Source organism: Stegostoma tigrinum, chromosome 43 (assembly GCF_030684315.1).
Source record: "Stegostoma tigrinum isolate sSteTig4 chromosome 43, sSteTig4.hap1, whole genome shotgun sequence".
Taxonomy (NCBI): Eukaryota; Metazoa; Chordata; class Chondrichthyes; order Orectolobiformes; family Stegostomatidae; genus Stegostoma; species Stegostoma tigrinum.
Window position 1 is genome coordinate 15,645,409 of NC_081396.1, and position 19,501 is coordinate 15,664,909.

Consider the following 19,501-nt stretch of genomic DNA (forward strand, 5'->3'; position numbering starts at 1 on the left):
ATTTGATGATGTTGATTATTTCAAAGTCAATCATTCACAGTAATATTAAGCACTGTTCAGTACAGATGCATGAAGGTGAACTTTGGGAAATTAAATTTACAACTCTCCAACACTTTCTTTTTAAACTCCTTGCCAGAATTGTATTTTTGAGCAAAGTTTTCAAACAGTTTGAATTAACTAAATATCTCTCTTTCCAATATATTCTTCAGCAACGATTTCAGTTCTCAGTAGGTCGTCATCTCTCATGCATCATCATGGGGTTCATTTATGCTCCACTCATATTCTGTCCCTGAAATAGATACAAAGGACAATGTTTTTGGTTCCTTTACCTTTCGTATCGGTATGATTTTATCTTGCCTTAATGTCACTGCGTTGTTTACAACAGTATTTATACAATCAGTTGTCTGATTCACTGTCATTCTGATATGCACACCTTTTGCTCCAAACTGTAAAAATTGTGCCCCTTAATCTTTCACCGACCAGTTAACGGGATCAGGATTTTCTTTTCCTCACTTGTTCAAGCTAGTCATATTCTCAGAGACCTCAGTCTTCTTCAGCTTCATTGCTTCAGAACGATCTACAGCTAGCTTCATCCAACCTTGTGAAAAATAAAAGTCTGTTTCTTATTTCTACTCGAGTACAGTTCATCCATACTTTCACTTTGTGAAGTATATGCTGCACACAACGCTTTTCTATCGACTTACATACACCTGAGCAACAATCGTAATGTTTCTCCTTCTGCACCAATTAACTCTAGTGACAAATTTAATGTGCATCGCTGAACATTCTGCCAAGTTTACAGTCAATATCTGGCATCTCATTTCTTGGAGCCCGAGGACCATCTGGACAAATATATTTATTCAAGGTGCAAACCATGAAGAAGTGAAAGCCTCTAAAAACATATTGCAAGTCCTTTTGCAGGCTGCCAAAACTTGTTCATTGTCAATTCTTTGCGTTAATTTCCTTCTACCACTTTTATGTCTGTTCTGCAGTGTTTTGCACGCCCTAAAACCATAATTAATGGTTTGAATTTAACGAAGTCAGGTACCATGAAATAATTTTGAAAATCTACCCTACATCGTAATGCAAAAGTGGGAATTCCATACTCCATTCTCCGAAAATCTCAAACCCCAGCTTGCAATTGATGTGCTTACGATGTTATGTAAGTTGGAGTCAACTAAACTGCTTCTATTTGGGAACGATTTTACACAATTCAGCTTCTTATGTTTTTCCAAATCATTTAGTTGATGGAAATGAAAAAAAAACATAGCAAACAAAACTGCAGGGAACACAGGTTTACGGCCACGTAACTGGATTCTGCTTGGGTTCAATGGGAGAATAAATAACGACATTGGGACAATTGCAATTACAGGCAGAAACTAATGCAGTATTCAGGAAATTGTCGCCAAGAAGTTCGGCATCTTATTGTATAAAATGCCTTTCAACATGGCAAACACCTGAAATATCTGAAACGGATACATTCACTCATTACCCACGTTTTAGTAAGTTTCCTTCATAACGTAAATATTGACAACTTTTGCCAATCTAGTCGCAGCGGACTGCTACACCCACACTTGGAATAGTTCCATTGTGTGAAACGGTGGACTTGATGGATTACTAACAGCGTTAGTTAATTATCTTCACAATCTGAAGTTGTCGTGAATCTCCTAACATTCTTTCCTTGCCCTTCACATGACGAGTAGACACCATCAGGTCAAATCGCCCACTAGTCACCTCTGTCGAAAGGGACAGCAGCCTTAATATCCCAGCCAGGAAATTCAAAACAGTCACAAATGTCTCCACGGAAACTACATACATGATTAATACTTTAAAAAAACTTGTTATGTAATCAAGGCATGATTTATTTTAAAGCGAACGTACATTCTCTCAACAGTAATTATACTGAGTGAACTTCTCACTTTTCAAAATCTATTGATAACAAGGTGTAGAGCTGGTCGAACAGGCCAAGCAGCATCAGAGGAGAAGGAAAGCTGATGTTTTGGGTCTGGACCCTTCTTCATTACTGAAGGAGTGGCAGACATTAACGTGGAACTGGAGCACACCCTCCCAACCATGGTCTTCTTCAATGCTCACTTTTGAAAGAAAAAGTTAATGCATACTCGGGCATCTGAGCTCCTAACCTAGGAAAAGTCGAGTATTTCTACAGCTGATGTAACTTCACCAATAGAACAAAAAACAACGTTTGAAGGCAAACGGGGAGTGACAATATGCCATTACGCTGTGGAACTCAATGTCAATTCCAGAAAAGATTACAGACATTGAACACCGGAGGGAAGAGGGGGATCTATTTCCATGGGGATTGAAGAGATTTGCATGCTAGTTGGTCACCAATTTGTGTGGACAGATATTGCAACAGAATCTTCGCAGCTCTAGCAGTGTTTCGAGTCCAGAGACACTTTCTCAGAACTGTGCTCCAAAACCACAGTTTGGCATGGAATCCTTCAATTGGGCCTTGTGCAGTGCCCCTGGAAGATGAGAAAAGACTTGTTCTTGCTTCTCCTCGTGCAGGTGAAGACAGTCTGGCGAGAAGTAGCTTATTGAGAATTCTTTCCGACTTGAGCAGGATACCATTGCCAAATGACGTCATTGGAAACTTGCAGCATTTTATTTTGATGGGGTTATGTGTTTGACGCAGCATCACTAAATTAACCACTAAATTGATAGACCTTTCAAAACCTAATATCTCAGATTGGAAGGTGCGAACGATTGTCAGCTTGTCAATCAGGGCGGGATGAGGAATATGAGAGAACAATGCATTCTCGTGAGACTGTGGTGAGGGAATCCTTTTTGGAGAAAAATACTCGGACATTTCAACAACATATCGGGAGTTTTTAGCATCAGAGCAAAAACATCAGAAACGATGAGTTTGGGAGCACTGAATAAATCCTCACAGGTATTGCATGTGACGATGCATTGCCAATTAGGTATGATGGATTGCAAATAAGCAGGAAGCATTTCAATTCCCTGATTCTGACGTCTAACAGACAACTGCCCAAAAATTGTCATGGGCTGTTCACAGAACACTTCATTGTGCTATTTTTCCTTATTAGCTGCACACGCTGTTCCCCACTTGTTCCAAATTTTAGGAAGAGAAAAATGATAGATGAATGAAACTTTCCAAAAAGAAACTATCAGATAAACCATGCTTAATAACTTTTTAAAAAATGAAGCATTTTCCTTTAATTGTTAACTCTTAAATGTCTCTATTTAGGTTAACTGTTGTTCCAAATGCATTTCATGTTGCAGATGAAAATTGGTGGCCAAGACTGGTGCATGGGGGAAGCCGCTGTGATGGCCGAATTGAAATTTACTACAATGGAAGCTGGGGAAGACCACAGCACACCCTGTGGGATTTGAATGGGGCTCACGTTGTCTGCAGACAGCTGGGATGCGGGTGTGCCTTAGAAACATACAACTCTTCCAAGTACGGGGAGAGTGATGGAAGCCTGAGAGTGTATGGTATCCAGTGTCTTGGACAGGAATCGCAGCTCCAGGACTGCAAGATCTCCAGTCCATTGATCTCATCTGTCACTGACAGCAGTGGTGTAGGAGTCTTCTGCTCAGGTGAGAAGAAGCCTTGCATTTCAACCTTCTCAAAAATATCAGTCCAAACATTTGTCTGTGGAGAACGTGCATCACTTGTTCTTCTGTGTCACACAGAACAATTATTAAACTCTGGTACAATGGCAGGTGTGGGCCTGATGGTTGAGTGTGAAGAATTGAGGTTTTGTTTGTTTACAAGATACAAGATATAACTATTTTATAACCCTAAAATAAAACTGGCAGAGTTAACGAGAGAGTGATCAACATGGGGAAAGGTAAATAGCTCGGTAGGAATGGTGTGCTTCAACGACCTGTATTCAATCTATAGAGATTTTCGTGTTTCTGGAGGATGGTCAGATCTTGTACAATGCTGCAGAGTCTAAAAGAGCAGAGTGTATTTCGCAGCTGATACGCAAGAAGATAGACTTTGTGTAAAACAGTGTTTTAAGAAGATGAGCATGGGAAACAGCGACACTCATGTCATATGAGACATGGAGTGTCAATAGTGGGTGGCATAGTTGGAGTACGATGAGGAAGCCCTGAAGATAAGAAACTAAAATACTTATGTCGATGCATCAAGGCCAAAATTGCCATGTGACGAATTTATGTGTTCAGCTTCAGCAATGCTGGAAAATGTGACTTCAGTTAGCTCAGGGAGAAATATCTGGTTTGAGTTGAAATTTCCATTGAGTGCTTGTTGCTTGACAGGACAGGGAACCACTGAAATACACAAATGATTAAGAAACGAATGCACGATGACTGATCACTGAGCAAAAGTGAAACCTAAATTGTCAAGTTGCTGAATAGGGAGGAGAATAGCCTTAGATGACAGAATGGTGTAGACAGATGTTCACATTGGCACTCAGTAGTAAATACAATTGAACCCATATAAGGTGGTTTACTTAAGTATGAAAAACTAAGGGAAGGCACGGTGTGAGTAATTGTAAAAGGCTGAGGAGCAGCCAGTATCAGACAGAACTTGATGGGCATTCCCACCAATTCTTTACAATAGAGGGACATCCAGTAAAGACGGTAAAGAAGGAATATTGAATACTTGTGTTTATTATCGCAGGCATGAAGTAGAAGAAAATGGAGATCATGCTGAAAGTGTGTTAAAATTAATTTCAAACAAAGATAGCACAGTGAATGCAGCTCTGGAACCCATCTTAATTGAGGGACATGTTGCACTTGAGTTTGGCCTTGCCAGGATTATTCTTGCAGTGGAGCATTTTAATGGTGAAGAAAGATTGGAATGTCAGAGACTGTTTTCCTTGGAGCAGAGCAAAGTTAGGAGTCGGGCGTGATTGAGATGTGTCAAATTATGGCGGCGTCAGTAAGGTAGACAGAAAAGAACATTTCCGCTTGGTTAAGCTATCAATGACCAAGTGGCAGAGAGCTATTGTCAGGCGTTGAGTTTTAGGAGGGATGCAAGGATTACGTTTTCGCCCAATGGATTCTGGGAATCTGGAATTGACTGCATTTGTGGATGGGAGAGGCATAAACTCTACTAAAATGTAAGGGATTATAGATGGTCAGTTGTGATGCCAAAGGATACCGGGCTAATCCATGTGTTGGGCACTGTGATTAGAAAAGTGAGGTGTTTCGTTTCTTCCCAAACAATTCGATATTCTGAACCTCTTTTTCTTGGTTGAAGCTGTCTGTGCTTACAGCTCGATGCATTCAATTTAAAATGGCTGTCGTCAAATAATAAACTGCCCCGCGATTTCCATGTTTCTCCCTCTGCAATTGCCCAAACAACTATTACCACTCTCTGCAATAAATGTGCTGACTTTCATTTAAATTATGTTAAGCTTTAGTATCACATTTTTCATGTGTTCACCCTCTCATTAGCTCAACTTCAACGACCCTTCTCTTACGTCTTCAGCGTTTAATACGTGTTATATTGCTAGTCAGGCTAAGAGTTTTGTAGAAGTAGGTAATTCGGAAGTTACGGACATCCTCTTTGGTTACCATCACAACAATTTCCAGCTTCGTAGGATAATCTCTCATCCTGTAAACTGTCGAAAGTTAAAACAGCCTTTTCACAACCTGAGTGTTACATTTGACCAGGAGGCCATTTTGCACCATTTTAACATTTGTAACCTTCACTCTTAATTCAATTGATGTAGAACTGAAGCATTCATCCTACTGCCTGGTCTAATTATTGCGTTGCCACTGCCTTCCTTCGTGCCAACGTCTTGTAACTTGAAGTCATCCAAAACCCTTCTATCAATGATCTATCTCAGTCTATTTTCACTTACCAATTTGGCAATTACTCGCTACCCTTCATTTCATCCCAACAAATACGGCTGATAAGTTCATACTATTTTAAAAAAATCAAATATTTACAAGTTAGGGTACCAATTATTACATTCCCAGTCAGCTAAATAATTCCATTGTTTACAGGGACTTAACATCCTGTGGATGCAGAACACGTAGATTCGATTGATCTGCGGCAAGTCTGGCCTATTCTCCATCCTGAACTTAACACTTCCAACACAGACGCTGGTAATGCGATTTTCTCAAAACACAACATCGATAAATCCCTCCGAGAACTCCCTGTCTTTCAATCTGTCCTTGTATTCTCCTGAAAAGTTAGTACTTTAGCATGTCTTTGGACATCCCAACGTGAATATTTCTGAGCCGCTTTGTTTGAAGATTGGAATGGTGTCACTCCAGTTAATGTGCAGCAGTGTTTTATCCTGTTGTATGTCTCAGTTATAAATGTTGGAGGAAGAATGGATTTATATCGGATTAACATAATATTATGCGTTAGAAAAATGACAGTCAATGTTTCAAGTAGGGTGTTGGGGTATCGATGCAATAATATTTGTTGAAATATTTATTTGCTTTGAATTCTTTCCAAATGGAATGATTTAATTTATCAATTTTACCATATATTCTGTTTCAAGCTTTTAATTTTGGGAAGGCAATGATGCAGTGATATTATTGCTGGACTGTTAATTCAGAGACCCAGATAATGTTCTGAGGACTCGCTTCATTTCCTGCCAGGGCAGATAATGGAAATTGAATTCAATAAAATATTTAATGATGACTGTTGTGAAAAACCCATGTGGTTCACTAATGTTCTTTCGGGAAGGAAACTGCCATTCAGACCTGGTTTGGCCTACATGCTACTGCAGATCCACAGCAGTGCAGTTGACTTTCAACTGCCCTCTGGGAAATTAGGGATGGGCAATAAATGCTGCCTAGCCAGCGAAACCCTCATCCCATGAATGAATAGAAATAAACTTCGTGGAAAATGTATAACTCGCTTTACATGCATTGGATTGAACAATGAATGAAGTGGGTCTTGAACGTATAATCATCTGTGTTATTGTCAAACAGAACATATCCAGTTAAGGCTGTCAGACGGTGAAAGCCCCTGTGCTGGTCGTGTTGAGATTTACTACAGTGGAACGTGGGGATCGATTTGCGATGACTCCTGGGATGTGGTAAACGCTGAAGTTGTTTGCAAACAACTCGGTTGTGGAGATGCACTGGATATGACACTTCCTTCATCCTATGGACAGGCCTCAGGCCCAATTTGGTTGAAAGATGTGAAATGTTCTGGGAATGAATCGTTTCTCTGGGAATGTCCGTCAGCACCATTGGCTCAACAAGACGACTGTTCTCATAAAGAGGATGTGAGAATTGTGTGTTCAGGTGAGGCCACACTCAGTGTTGTTATTCTCCAACAATATCATAGATAGGCATCATTAGGGCTGCCTTATAGTGAATTAGGGAGTGTGTAGAGCAGAGGCAGCCATTGAATGTAATGACCTATATCATGACCACGTTGCAAGACCGACCGGATATATCATTCAATCAACATTAAAGTTCCATGGATATATTTCTCTGTCAAAAACATGCCAAACTAATTTCTAAGGCAAAATTTGCGTTTATTTTTACATAGACCGGATGAAGTAAATATTTCTCAAAATATACACTAGGTTTCTCATAAGAAAGTGCTTTTTATGATCTTTGGTTTTGTACACAGGAATGTGGTTCATGTATGTATAAGCTACAATGATTCTGCCCGATCTGTATCAGGTTGATTCTCAGTTGGTGATAGCTGTATGTCTTCTAGGTGTGTGAGCAACATTTCACCACGTGAGACTTAGTTGAATTAAAATATTAACACCCTTTGTTCACCCATACTTCCCGTTTACTACCATACATTTGTCTTTTTCGTGAACCTCATGAAACGTAACCATACTCCATAATAATAAAATGTGAGGCTGGATGAACACAGCAGGCCAAGCAGCATCTCAGGAGCACAAAAGCTGACGTTTCGGGCCTAGACCCTTCATCAGAGAGGGGGATGGGGGGAGGGAACTGGAATAAATAGGGAGAGAGGGGGAGGCGGACCGAAGATGGAGAGCAAAGAAGATAGGTGGAGAGGGTGTAGGTGGGGAGGTAGGGAGGGGATAGGTCAGTCCAGGGAAGACGGACAGGTCAAGGAGGTGGGATGAGGTTAGTAGGTAGCTGGGGGTGCGGCTGGGGGTGGGAGGAAGGGATGGGTGAGAGGAAGAACCGGTTAGGGAGGCAGAGACAGGTTGGACTGGTTTTGGGATGCAGTGGGTGGGGGGGAAGAGCTGGGCTGGTTGTGTGGTGCAGTGGGGGGAGGGGATGAACTGGGCTGGTTTAGGGATGCAGTGGGGGAAGGGGAGATTTTGAAGCTGGTGAAGTCCACATTGATACCATATGGCTGCAGGGTTCCCAGGCGGAATATGAGTTGCTGTTCCTGCAACCTTCGGGTGGCATCATTGTGGCAGTGCAGGAGGCCCATGATGGACATGTCATCAAGAGAATGGGAGGGGGAGTGGAAATGGTTTGCGACTGGGAGGTGCAGTTGTTTGTTGCGAACTGAGCGGAGGTGTTCTGCAAAGCGGTCCCCAAGCCTCCGCTTGGTTTCCCCAATGTAGAGAAAGCCGCACCGGGTACAGTGGATGCAGTATACCACATTGGCAGATGTGCAGGTGAACCTCTGCTTAATGTGGAATGTCATCTTGGGGCCTGGGATGGGGGTGAGGGAGGAGGTGTGGGGACAAGTGTAGCATTTCCTGCGGTTGCAGGGGAAGGTGCCGGGTGTGGTGGGGTTGGAGGGCAGTGTGGAGCGAACAAGGGAGTCACGGAGAGAGTGGTCTCTCCGGAAAGCAGACAGGGGTGGGGATGAAAAAATGCCTTGGGTGGTGGGGTCGGATTGTAAATGGCGGAAGTGTCGGAGGATAATGCGTTGTATCCGGAGGTTGGTAGGGTGGTGTGTGAGAACGAGGGGGATCCTCTTGGGGCGGTTGTGGCGGGGGCGGGGTGTGAGGGATGTGTCGCGGGAAATGCGGGAGACGCGGTCAAGGGCGTTCTCAATCACCGTGGGGGGGAAGTTGCGGTCCTTAAAGAACTTGGACATCTGGGATGTGCGGGAGTGGAATGTCTTATCGTGGGAGCAGATGCGGCGGAGGCGGAGGAATTGGGAATAGGGGATGGAGTTTTTGCAGGAGGGTGGGTGGGAGGAGGTGTATTCCAGGTAGCTGTGGGAGTCGGTGGGCTTGAAATGGACATCAGTTACAAGCTGGTTGCCTGAGATGGAGACTGAGAGGTCCAGGAAGGTGAGGGATGTGCTGGAGATGGCCCAGGTGAACTGAAGGTCGGGGTGGAAGGTGTTGGTGAAGTGGATGAACTGTTCGAGCTCCTCTGGGGAGCAAGAGGCGGCGCCGATACAGTCATCAATGTACCGGAGGAAGAGGTGGGGTTTGGGGCCTGTGTAGGTGCGGAAGATGGACTGTTCCACGTAACCTACAAAGAGGCAGGCATAGCTGGGGCCCATGCGGGTGCCCATGGCCACCCCCTTAGTCTGTAGGAAGTGGGAGGAGTCAAAAGAGAAGTTGTTGAGTGTGAGGACGAGTTCCGCTAGGCGGATGAGAGTGTCGATGGAGGGGGCCTGGTCGGGCCTGCGGGACAGGAAGAAGCGGAGGGCCTTGAGGCCATCTCCATGCGGAATGCAGGTGTACAGGGACTGGACGTCCATGGTGAATATGAGGTGTTGGGGGCCAGGGAATTGGAAGTCCTGGAGGAGGTGGAGGGCGTGGGTGGTGTCACGGACATAGGTGGGGAGTTCCTGGACCAAAGGGGAGAAAATGGAGTCCAGATAGGTGGAGATGAGTTCGGTGGGGCAGGAGCAGGCTGAGACGATGGGTCGACCAGGGCAGGCAGGTTTGTGGATTTTGGGAAGGAGATAGAAACGGGCCGTGCGGGGTTGGGGAACAATGAGGTTGGAGGCTGTGGGTGGGAGGTCCCCTGAGGTGATGAGGTCATGAATGGTGTTGGAGATGATGGTTTGGTGCTCGGGTGTGGGGTCATGATCGAGGAGGCGGTAGGAGGTGGTGTCGGAGAGTTGGCGTCTGGCCTCGGCGATGTAGAGGTCAGTACGCCATACTACCACTGCGCCACCCTTGTCTGCGGGTTTGATTGTGAGGTTGGGGTTGGAGCGGAGGGAGCGGAGGGCTGCCCGTTCTGCGGGGGAGAGGTTGGAGTGGGTGAGAGGGGTGGAGAGGTTGAGGCGGTTAATGTCTCGACGGCAGTTGGAGATGAAGAGGTCGAGGGAGGGTAGGAGGCCTGGGGGTGGTGTCCAGGAGGAGGACTTGTGTTGGAAGCGGGTGAAGGGGTCAGTGGAAGGAGGGTTGGGTTCCCGGTTGAAGAAGTAGGCATGCAGGCGAAGACGGCGGAAAAACTGCTCTATGTCCGACCGTGAAAGGTATTCGTTGATGTGTGGTTGTAGGGGGACAAAGGTGAGCCCCTTGCTCAGGACTGGTTCTTCCTCTCACCCATCCCTTCCTCCCACCCCCAGCCGCACCCCCAGCTACCTACTAACCTCATCCCACCTCCTTGACCTGTCCGTCTTCCCTGGACTGACCTATCCCCTCCCTACCTCCCCACCTACACCCTCTCCACCTATCTTCTTTGCTCTCCATCTTCGGTCCGCCTCCCCCTCTCTCCCTATTTATTCCAGTTCCCTCCCCCCATCCCCCTCTCTGATGAAGGGTCTAGGCCCGAAACGTCAGCTTTTGTGCTCCTGAGATGCTGCTTGGCCTGCTGTGTTCATCGAGCCTCACATTTTATTATCTTGGAATCTCCAGCATCTGCAGTTCCCATTATCTCCTCTACCATACTCCATAACTCTGTTTGTCATTCGAACATTTGCAATTGTCTCGTAGTTACCAAATCCGAATTGATTCTCCCAATATTAAACATCCGTAACATCAGTCCAAGTGCCATTAGATTCCTCTTCCACTCTTCTGAAAATCTGATAAGCAACTTTGACCTCAGGCGATTTGTCTGCTGTCAGTTTCTTCTCTCTGCAAATTCGCATTCTCAATCCTTTCAAGATTCTTATAGTTCCTTGCTGCATGACTTTTAAAACTCCGTGAGGGATGCATCTTCTGCGCTGCCTCTATTTTTTATTTCTGTAGCTTCTTCCAATCGTTTAAAAGGCATCTCCTGTAGCATATACATTTAGAAGAACAGAGCTGAATATCAAAGGACAGTCACAGCAATGCACCAAAGACATAAACAAACTATGAATTGGATATCTGTTGCTGTACGAACAGAGCACAAGGAGATACGGCTGGTGAATGGAAAACATCGCTGTGAGGGGAGAGTGGAAGTGTTCTACAATGAGACCTGGGGGACAGTGTGCTCGGAAAGTCTGGATTACCACGATGCGGAAGTGATTTGTAAACAGTTGCACTGCGGTGCCCTCCAGTCCATTGAAGATGAAGCTCAGGTATTTGGAGCAGGAACAGGTCCGATTTGGCTTGATGAGATAGAATGCCTTTCAGACGAGTCGACCCTGTGGCAATGTCAGAGAGATCCGTGGGGACAACACAACTGTAAACACACGGAAGATGCCGGTGTTGTTTGTTCAGGTAACTCTACAAACGTTCTCAATGGTCAGGTGTCATTTGAAGCACAAATTTCTAGTCGAGTCAGCATGTTTCTCTTCTTAACAGAGAGCGATGCGATGAAGGACCAGCTCCTCAGTTCAACTTCCTGCCACCAACAATCAGGTTTGACTTCTTGAATGTGCGTTCTCTCAGAATGATATTTCTGATTTGTGCGACTTTCAATAATAATCCATTCTGTGCCACAGATTCGCTAAGTAACGTGCGCCTGAATGGAGGCAGCAGCAACTGTTCAGGGAGAGTGGAGATCATGTGCGATGAACGCTGGGGCACATTGTGTGGTGACTTCTGGGATATAACTGATGCCAATGTTGTCTGCAGACAACTGAGATGTGGTTTCGCCCTATCTGCCCAAGGAGAGATCGCCGTCCCCCACGGTGAACGTGTGATCTGGCAGAATGATGTGAAATGCAAGGGAAGTGAATCATCTCTGTCCAACTGTCTCTTCCAAGCACCAGCCCAAAAGGAGTGTAATCGCAATAAAATTGCCAGTGTGGTCTGTTCAGGTGAGGACGACGCTGACTGGCGCAGATCAGTGATTTCTAACATTGCAAAGTAATACTTCCATTTATCTTCCTGAATTAAATTTCTTCATGAATATTTGTGCAACTTCTTCCGCAGAATCCTGTTTGACGCAGACTTCCGCTTCACCTCGACCTGCGGGTATTTATAATGGTCTTATTATTAATTTTGCGTTAACATTAGTTTCCTATTAATGGCATGAATGCTGCTGGCATTTTCACGAAATTGTAACTAATGCCAGTGTTTTCTCATTAATGAATTCTTTGAAATTATACAATGCAGCCTCTAACTACAGTGAAATTCGCTATAATCTCTTTAAGGACAGGAACGTGAATCTTCCTCCATTCCTGTTGTCGTCTCCTTAACGTTGGGAGTTCTGTTAATCTTTGATTTGATCGCACTGCTCATGGTAATGCGGAGAAAATTGCAAATGAAAGGTGAGCCTCACATTGACCGTAAGAGTAGGCACTTAGTCAGTTTTCTTGTTCATTAAGGTGTTGGAGCCATAGATTGTTTTGCACTTTTCCACCAGTTGGTCCAGATGTGGACGAGTACAAAGCCATTTCTTGCCACTTGGTTTCTTCAATGGGCTTTACCCACTAAAATGTAACACTTAAATTTGAGACAAGGATACAATACTTTAATGAGAACTGTTTGAAGCTAAAAGGAGATGTAAATTGCATCTAATATTCATCAAATCCTTCAGTACCTCTGGAGAGAAACAGACTTAACGTTTAACGTGGTGTTGTACCAAATTATTATCAATGGGAAGGAAATGTAAAGAATGAATAGTTATCCATAATTACCCTGAAGACGAAACTCCAGAACAAGTAGTTATTTGTAGCGATGCATCTTTGAATTTCAGTGAGAGGTCTGCCCACTTCCTATAATTGCTTATTCATCGGTTAGTTTTCCTCAACAGTCAATGTGTTTCTGGTTGCTGCTACCGGAAACTAAGATCAGTGAGAGCACTAAGCACCTTTTTATATTTACTTTCAGTCATCAAACAAATGATTTCCCTTGACTGGCCATTAAAATATTGATAAACATTTGCCTGGGAACGATGTTCCACGAGAGGGCAATGACGGTCAACACGAGCAATCATCATTTTCCACACTTTTTACTTTGGCTCATATGCAGCAATCAAAAGTCTACACTTTGTTTACGGCTTTCAATGTCAATGATGCTCTCAATTCATTTGCCTCATGCTATTATTTCCAACGAATGACGACAATTATACTTTTGAGTCACCTCAACATTCAAATACTGTTAAATTTGCTGTTATCTAAGTATTTTTTGACTGGCACCTCTCTCCTGAATGTTTACTTGTAACCTTTTCAGAGTCGTCGAGGTTTGCTGTCTATTTATCCTCCATAAATTAAAGATATTTACCATTTTTTCCATGTCTGATGCAATTTCCATGCCCACTGACATTTACTGCCTCATACAGAATGACGAGATGATTTTTGTTTTCGAATGAATATTTGCATCTGAGGTGATGGCTTCTAATTCGAACAGAACTGACAATATGCTTCCAAACCAAACACACAACAACCTCTGTGTTTAACAGAGGAAGTTTCACAAAATGATCAGACATGACGATTAATCATGGCGTGTCCACTTCATTTTCTACACGGGCGCTGCCCTCACTGATCAGCCAATGTTGTGTCTGTATTCTCTTCTTCTGCCTTGCATGAACTATCAGAGCTTCACACTAATGCTGCTTCAGAAATAAACTCAGTGTTGCTGCGAGAGTTCAGCTGCAAATGCTAACCTGTCTATCCTTTCTTCAACAGGCCTTTGCACTGGTAACAGAGACTCAAGTCTTGGTTTGTACCAAGGAATTTACGAAGAAATTGAGAATATTCCCTCTGGCAAGAAGACGGATCACGAATATGGACCAGGTATATCCTGTCTCCTTCATAGTGAGTCACTACTGGATAAGTATGGCCTCCCTTCAATTTCAGTGATCAGTGAACGTGATTATTTGTCAAATCTCTGCCCTCATGTGAAGGAAGCCAGCATAGCGAATGAATCCAGTTTGTTTTAGATCGAGGAAGAATAACAGTTTGATAATTCCCACTGGCCTTCATTCCGGATAGATTATGTCTGACCTGTGTTAGTAAATACGAACGGAACTATCCTTTTATATATGACACCGGATTCACTCTGTCTCCTTTTGATATCTGAACAATAAATACTGATTGATTGTGAAGTTTTATAAACTTTGTCACAAGTCTCAGTTACACAGTACATAGAATTGCAGAGGAAATTGAGGAATTGATAAGAAAACAAATGTGAAAAATCACAGAAGTGTAAACAGTACAGGCGGAAACCCTTCTGTACATTGCGCCTGCCTGCTGAGGCTGGTGATAGGGTAAAGTGAAGTCAGGCAAAAAATAGATTTAAAGTAAAAAGGGGCAGTTTTGATCTTGACATACATATCGTCGAAATAAAACAGAGAAGAATCATTTTATGATCATAATTGAAATGATTGATTATATTTTTGAACTGAGAAACAATTAAATGAAGCATTCTCAGGAATGACACATAAAAATAACCAGAAAAATAATATTCACCAGATTCAGGAAATGAGTATATTGTCACAGAAATAATCATCCTATAAAGCAAATCAGACACAATGAAGGATGTTACTGGGGAATCTAAAGGACGTTTAGTTCAGTTTCTGGTGAACTCTGAACTAGTAGTTGAAATTCTAAATTAAGTCATTAAATGTACAGTCTGTGAAAGTGACTGTTCGATATGCAGATTAAAGTTTGTTTCCCATCTCACATCACAGTGATTTTGCATTTCACTTTATGTTAAATCACCCCATTCTGCCTATTGAATGCTTTCCCATAGTAGGTTGTATTGAAAATTCTCCAGTTATTGCTGCAGGCACGATGAAACAATAATGCTTCCCATTTTCACATTCAATTAAGAACACAAAGCATGAAACCATAGCCCATATGTCTCGGTGATTGATGAGCAAGTTTAGGTTATTTGTTACATTGAATCTCTTCTGCCATTCTATTTTGACCGATATATTCCTCAAAGTACTTTTCTGACTTCTTCCTAGAAATTCTAATCCCCTTATCAATAAATAGCCGCTCCGTCTCTATTTTAAATTTACTACTTAGTAATCTGGATCAACGCGTTCCACAGAGTCACCAACATCTGGTTGAGCAAATTTCGCCTCAATACAATTCTCAAGGATAATGGCTTAACTAGGAGATTGATGTTGGGAGTCACTCTTCATTTTTGTATTTTTTTTCTAGTAATTTCTGCTTCCATTGACTCACTCAATCGCGTTGAATACTACACAAGCGACAGCTTGAGTGATAATAATCTGGGATCAGAAAATCCTGAGGTGATCTCCAACAGCATTCCAGGTTTGTATGTGCTCATTTTCTGTCAGCTCACTTCCATCCCTCACTCCCACTACAGTTCCAAATTTAAAGATGGCAACTCTCACAAGACTGAGGATGACACTGTCACCATTAACTGTTTCATCAGCAGTGCCAGTTAAAAAGAAAGTCGCTAGATTGGTATCACATGCTCAAGGAAAATGTCCATCGACTCCGTGTCTGTGACAAACAACATCCTTCCTATTCTAATCCCATTTACAAGCACATGACCCGCAGCCTTAAATGGCTTAGCATCACAAATGTGTCATTATGTACTCCTTGTATAATTGACTTCTTTTGCCCAACACCCTGGAGACGGTGAATCCCAGATTCCCAACAGCTTCTGAGTGATAGTAATTTTCCTCACATTCTCTTTAATTCTCCCTTCCATTCCCCGAAATCTATGATCCGATCGTTGATCGCTTCATCAGAGAGAAAAGTTTCATTCAATCTACCTCAGATATATCCTTCATCATTTCCTGCAGCACAATTCTGAATATCCCTCAGTGTTATCAGCTCCTAGGAAAGTATATGAATTGTGGAACAGATGTAACCATTCTACCCATAGAACCTCTTTTGTCATTCGATGAGGTTATGATGTCTGTTGTTTGGCTTAAATACAGATACCTGCCTTTGGCTTACATCGATTAATACCTTTGATTAACAAAGAAAAACTCTTCCCTATTTAAAATTCGGATCTGAAATAAACACTAACTGCTTTTTGAGGAAGATAATTCAAAATCAGTCGCAGCTTTTTGGCTTCCATGGTATCCGCTGACCGGCCTGGCCATAAATCCAAAAAGCAGAGTCTCTGACAATTGAAAGCATTTCATATTTATCTATGCTTCCCCGCCTCCCTTTAATATCTTGGAGAATTCGATCAGATTCACTTTGCCTTCAAATTTCTCAAGAAAACGTCCAAATTTGCTGCTGATCTTTGCTCACGCTGTGCTCCTGATGTCCTCTGAACTAACTCACTCTTCTAATCCCACCTTCCCATGCAAGTGTTGTATTCCAGTTGGCATTTCCTCTTCTGGCTCTTGGTGTTGTGGCTTACAGTTTGTGCCAGTGATAATTATCTTTTCTCCAAGATCCATTTTGTGACAATTACCGTGACATTGAGCTTGAAGTCGCTGAATCTCTGGATGGCCAGTCACAACTGGACATTGATCCTAACGAAACCCTCTCACTGACAAAAACAAGAAGTTGGTGAGTAGTATCACAGATACTCTCACCTTAATTACAGTTGCTGTCATCTTAACCAGAACTGTATATGTTCGCAGTGCCTTAATTACTTTCCATTCTGTTATCAATTTTGTGTTTTCTGAAAATCTAAGAAGAACATTCAGAGAATATTTATGTTCTTGGGATAACAGGTTGGCACAACATCGTGGGCCAAAGGGTCTGTGTTGTGCTGTGCTGTTCTATGTTCTAATCAGAGGTTTGTTCCCCAAGCTGCCAATGTGAAAGTGCTGCAATACTGGACAGGAATGTCTATTTCAAGACAATGAAGAATTGATTCTTCAAAAAAAAGAAAATTTCGAAGTCATTGAGACACTGCGTGGTTGTCAGCTCTTTGAATAGCCAAAACTGTGTTTATCAAACAGTGAATTACAAGTCCACAAAACTACTCTGTCAATCGATCACAAATTGCTTGACTGGAAAATATGGAACGTAGGCTTTTAAGTTTTCGACATTTCAACTGTTGCAGTTGTTGGTGCTGATTGGGAAGACAGACGGAGGGGATATTAAGTTTTTAAATATAAAGGAGAGTTTGGTTTGACGTGTTGTTCTGTGTAACTGCACATGTAGTAATTTCCGACGTCTAATAAGTGTCAATGACTTAAATATTGTAAATGGCTATAACTCATGGGCATCATTGTCAACAAAATCTAAACGATGTCATCAGCCACTCAGCCAATTGCGCATAGCCGACAGGCTGTTTAAACAAATTTAATTCAAAGTTCCTAGCTTCGTTAGTGATCACATTGCCTCATTCTATCTCTAGCCCCCAAGTGAGGTCGTTTCTCATTTTCTGAGATATCTTCTCCGAAAGGTATTGTTTACGACATTTCCAACCACACAACTGCATCCACTCTGGTTCCTTTCCCTCTTTAACATCACTTCATGCTAATCTCTGCCAAGAATGAAACATAATAGTATATATTCAATTTCTACAAGTTTGGTTTCACCCTTTACAATATTTGAAGATACCTTATCAAAGTCACAAATGAATTCCTAACTCCCTCTGAAAATTCTTATCAACCTGACTGAAAAGTCAATAACAAGGAGGACATAAGTGAAAAGAGAACGACAGGAAGTTTAGAGGGGAGAGGAACAGAAAAACATTGTGTACCTGGCATGCAATTCCTATGAGGTAGTTCAAGTGGGATCTCTCAAAACGTTTAAAACATAATTGTATGAACACTTGATGTGTTATGAAATTGAAAGCTATGGTCATGTTGCAGGAACATGAAACTTGTACAGATAGTGGCTTAGCTTTGTGTAGCACACAGGCAATGAGCCAACAGGGCATTTTTGTACCATATGATTTGAAGTTAGCATGACACAGTTTTTCACATGGCCAGGTAATTCTCCTAACTCCTCACCAGCCATTGTACAGCTCTCAAACGAGTTAAATCATACTTCAATCATCGCAGCTCTGGGCATCCTATACAATGGATGGTCTTACAGTGTTCCCTCCGATACCTGCTCAGTAAATCCATCCTTTTCCCTTCTGGTAACACATACATCAATGGTACCTTTCATATTGATATGGGTTGAAAGTGTGATAGAAAATTTTACTGCAAATAGATCAAACCAATCAGAGCGAACTCTTCTGATGAGTTCCAATGTTTCTCATGCTTTGCACTCAATGACAGGCCCTAGAATTGAGATGTATTGTGCATTATGTAATATTGAATCTCATCATAGAAAGCATAGCGTTTATTTTTTAGTCTATACGATGGATTATTATGCCGCGAATCATCTAAGTTGTAAGTTTTTTGATTGTGGAATAAACATTGCCTGAGTGATCACGTACTGCCCACATCTCTGCTACTCGACAAGATAGAGTCAAGGGGGGTCCCTTGCATTTAGCTGAGAACGCAGATAGAGGCACACATCAATGTCCCTTTTGAAATACGGCCCTTCCTCAACCTGGCATTGCAGAGGCAGACATAGTCAATTTCACTAGCCCATGGGGTGTGACCTTCAGTTGCGGAATGATAGGTTCGTGTGCTGTCAACAGAGTCACAGGCCACATGACCTCCAGTGAACTCATACTCCATTCTTTATCATTTCAGGTTAATGTTACAATCTATTTCATCATAGGACGTGCTGAGACAGATTATATGGTGAGACGTCGTCCAGAATCAAATCCAAGATACTGAATACTTCTTTCTTTTTCTCAAAATAAACGGCATTTGATTGTAATCATTGGCATTTACATTGCATTAAACTACAATATTTGTATGCCTCCTTTTTATGTGATCACTTAAAAGGGGCAGTAAATGGAATGTATTATGCTCTTCTTTTATGTGTGTGTATTCATCATGTAATTCATTTCTCTGTTTGGATTAATTGATCCTGTATTGGGTTTGAAGTACCAATCGCTTATCAATGAAGTCTTTTAAGGAGTTTGATTTGTAACTGCTTTGCTTTTTCATCTGCCATGAAGGAGGGCTTAAACCTTATTGAAGAGTTCTGAATATTTCTGTTACTGGTGATGCACAGTGGAAATTGAGTTTCATCAATAAAAAATGCAGTGATTTCATGTTTATTTTGGAATTCTGTGTCTGTTTATTGACGTCAGTCCCACAGTGAATGTGTTTGAGCCTCAGGGAGTGGGAATGTGATCGCAGTTGTCTGTGTTTCTGTGAACGTGCGCGAGTGTCAGTGAGTGAGAATGGGCGTAACTATCTTTGGTCGTGTAACTTTGTCTGTGGAATGAATGTAATTGCGTTTGTGTATGTATTTCGTGGAAGGCTTAATGCAGGAGGCAAGTACACACGAAATATCAGAAATCTTGGAACCACTATGGTACAA

General features: G+C 42.4%; 1 protein-coding gene across 1 annotated transcript in view; it reads left to right on the plus strand.

The window, feature by feature from the left end:
* LOC132206805 (scavenger receptor cysteine-rich type 1 protein M130-like) overlaps positions 1-19,501 on the plus strand; it is a 68,523-nt gene that overhangs the window by 24,468 nt on the left and 24,554 nt on the right. The window contains exons 8-14 of the mRNA XM_059641852.1: positions 3,268-3,585; positions 6,907-7,230; positions 11,172-11,630; positions 11,714-12,031; positions 12,368-12,484; positions 13,844-13,951; positions 15,326-15,439. Coding sequence (XP_059497835.1) covers positions 3,268-3,585; positions 6,907-7,230; positions 11,172-11,630; positions 11,714-12,031; positions 12,368-12,484; positions 13,844-13,951; positions 15,326-15,439 — 1,758 coding nt within the window. The remainder of the gene's footprint in view (positions 1-3,267; positions 3,586-6,906; positions 7,231-11,171; positions 11,631-11,713; positions 12,032-12,367; positions 12,485-13,843; positions 13,952-15,325; positions 15,440-19,501) is intronic.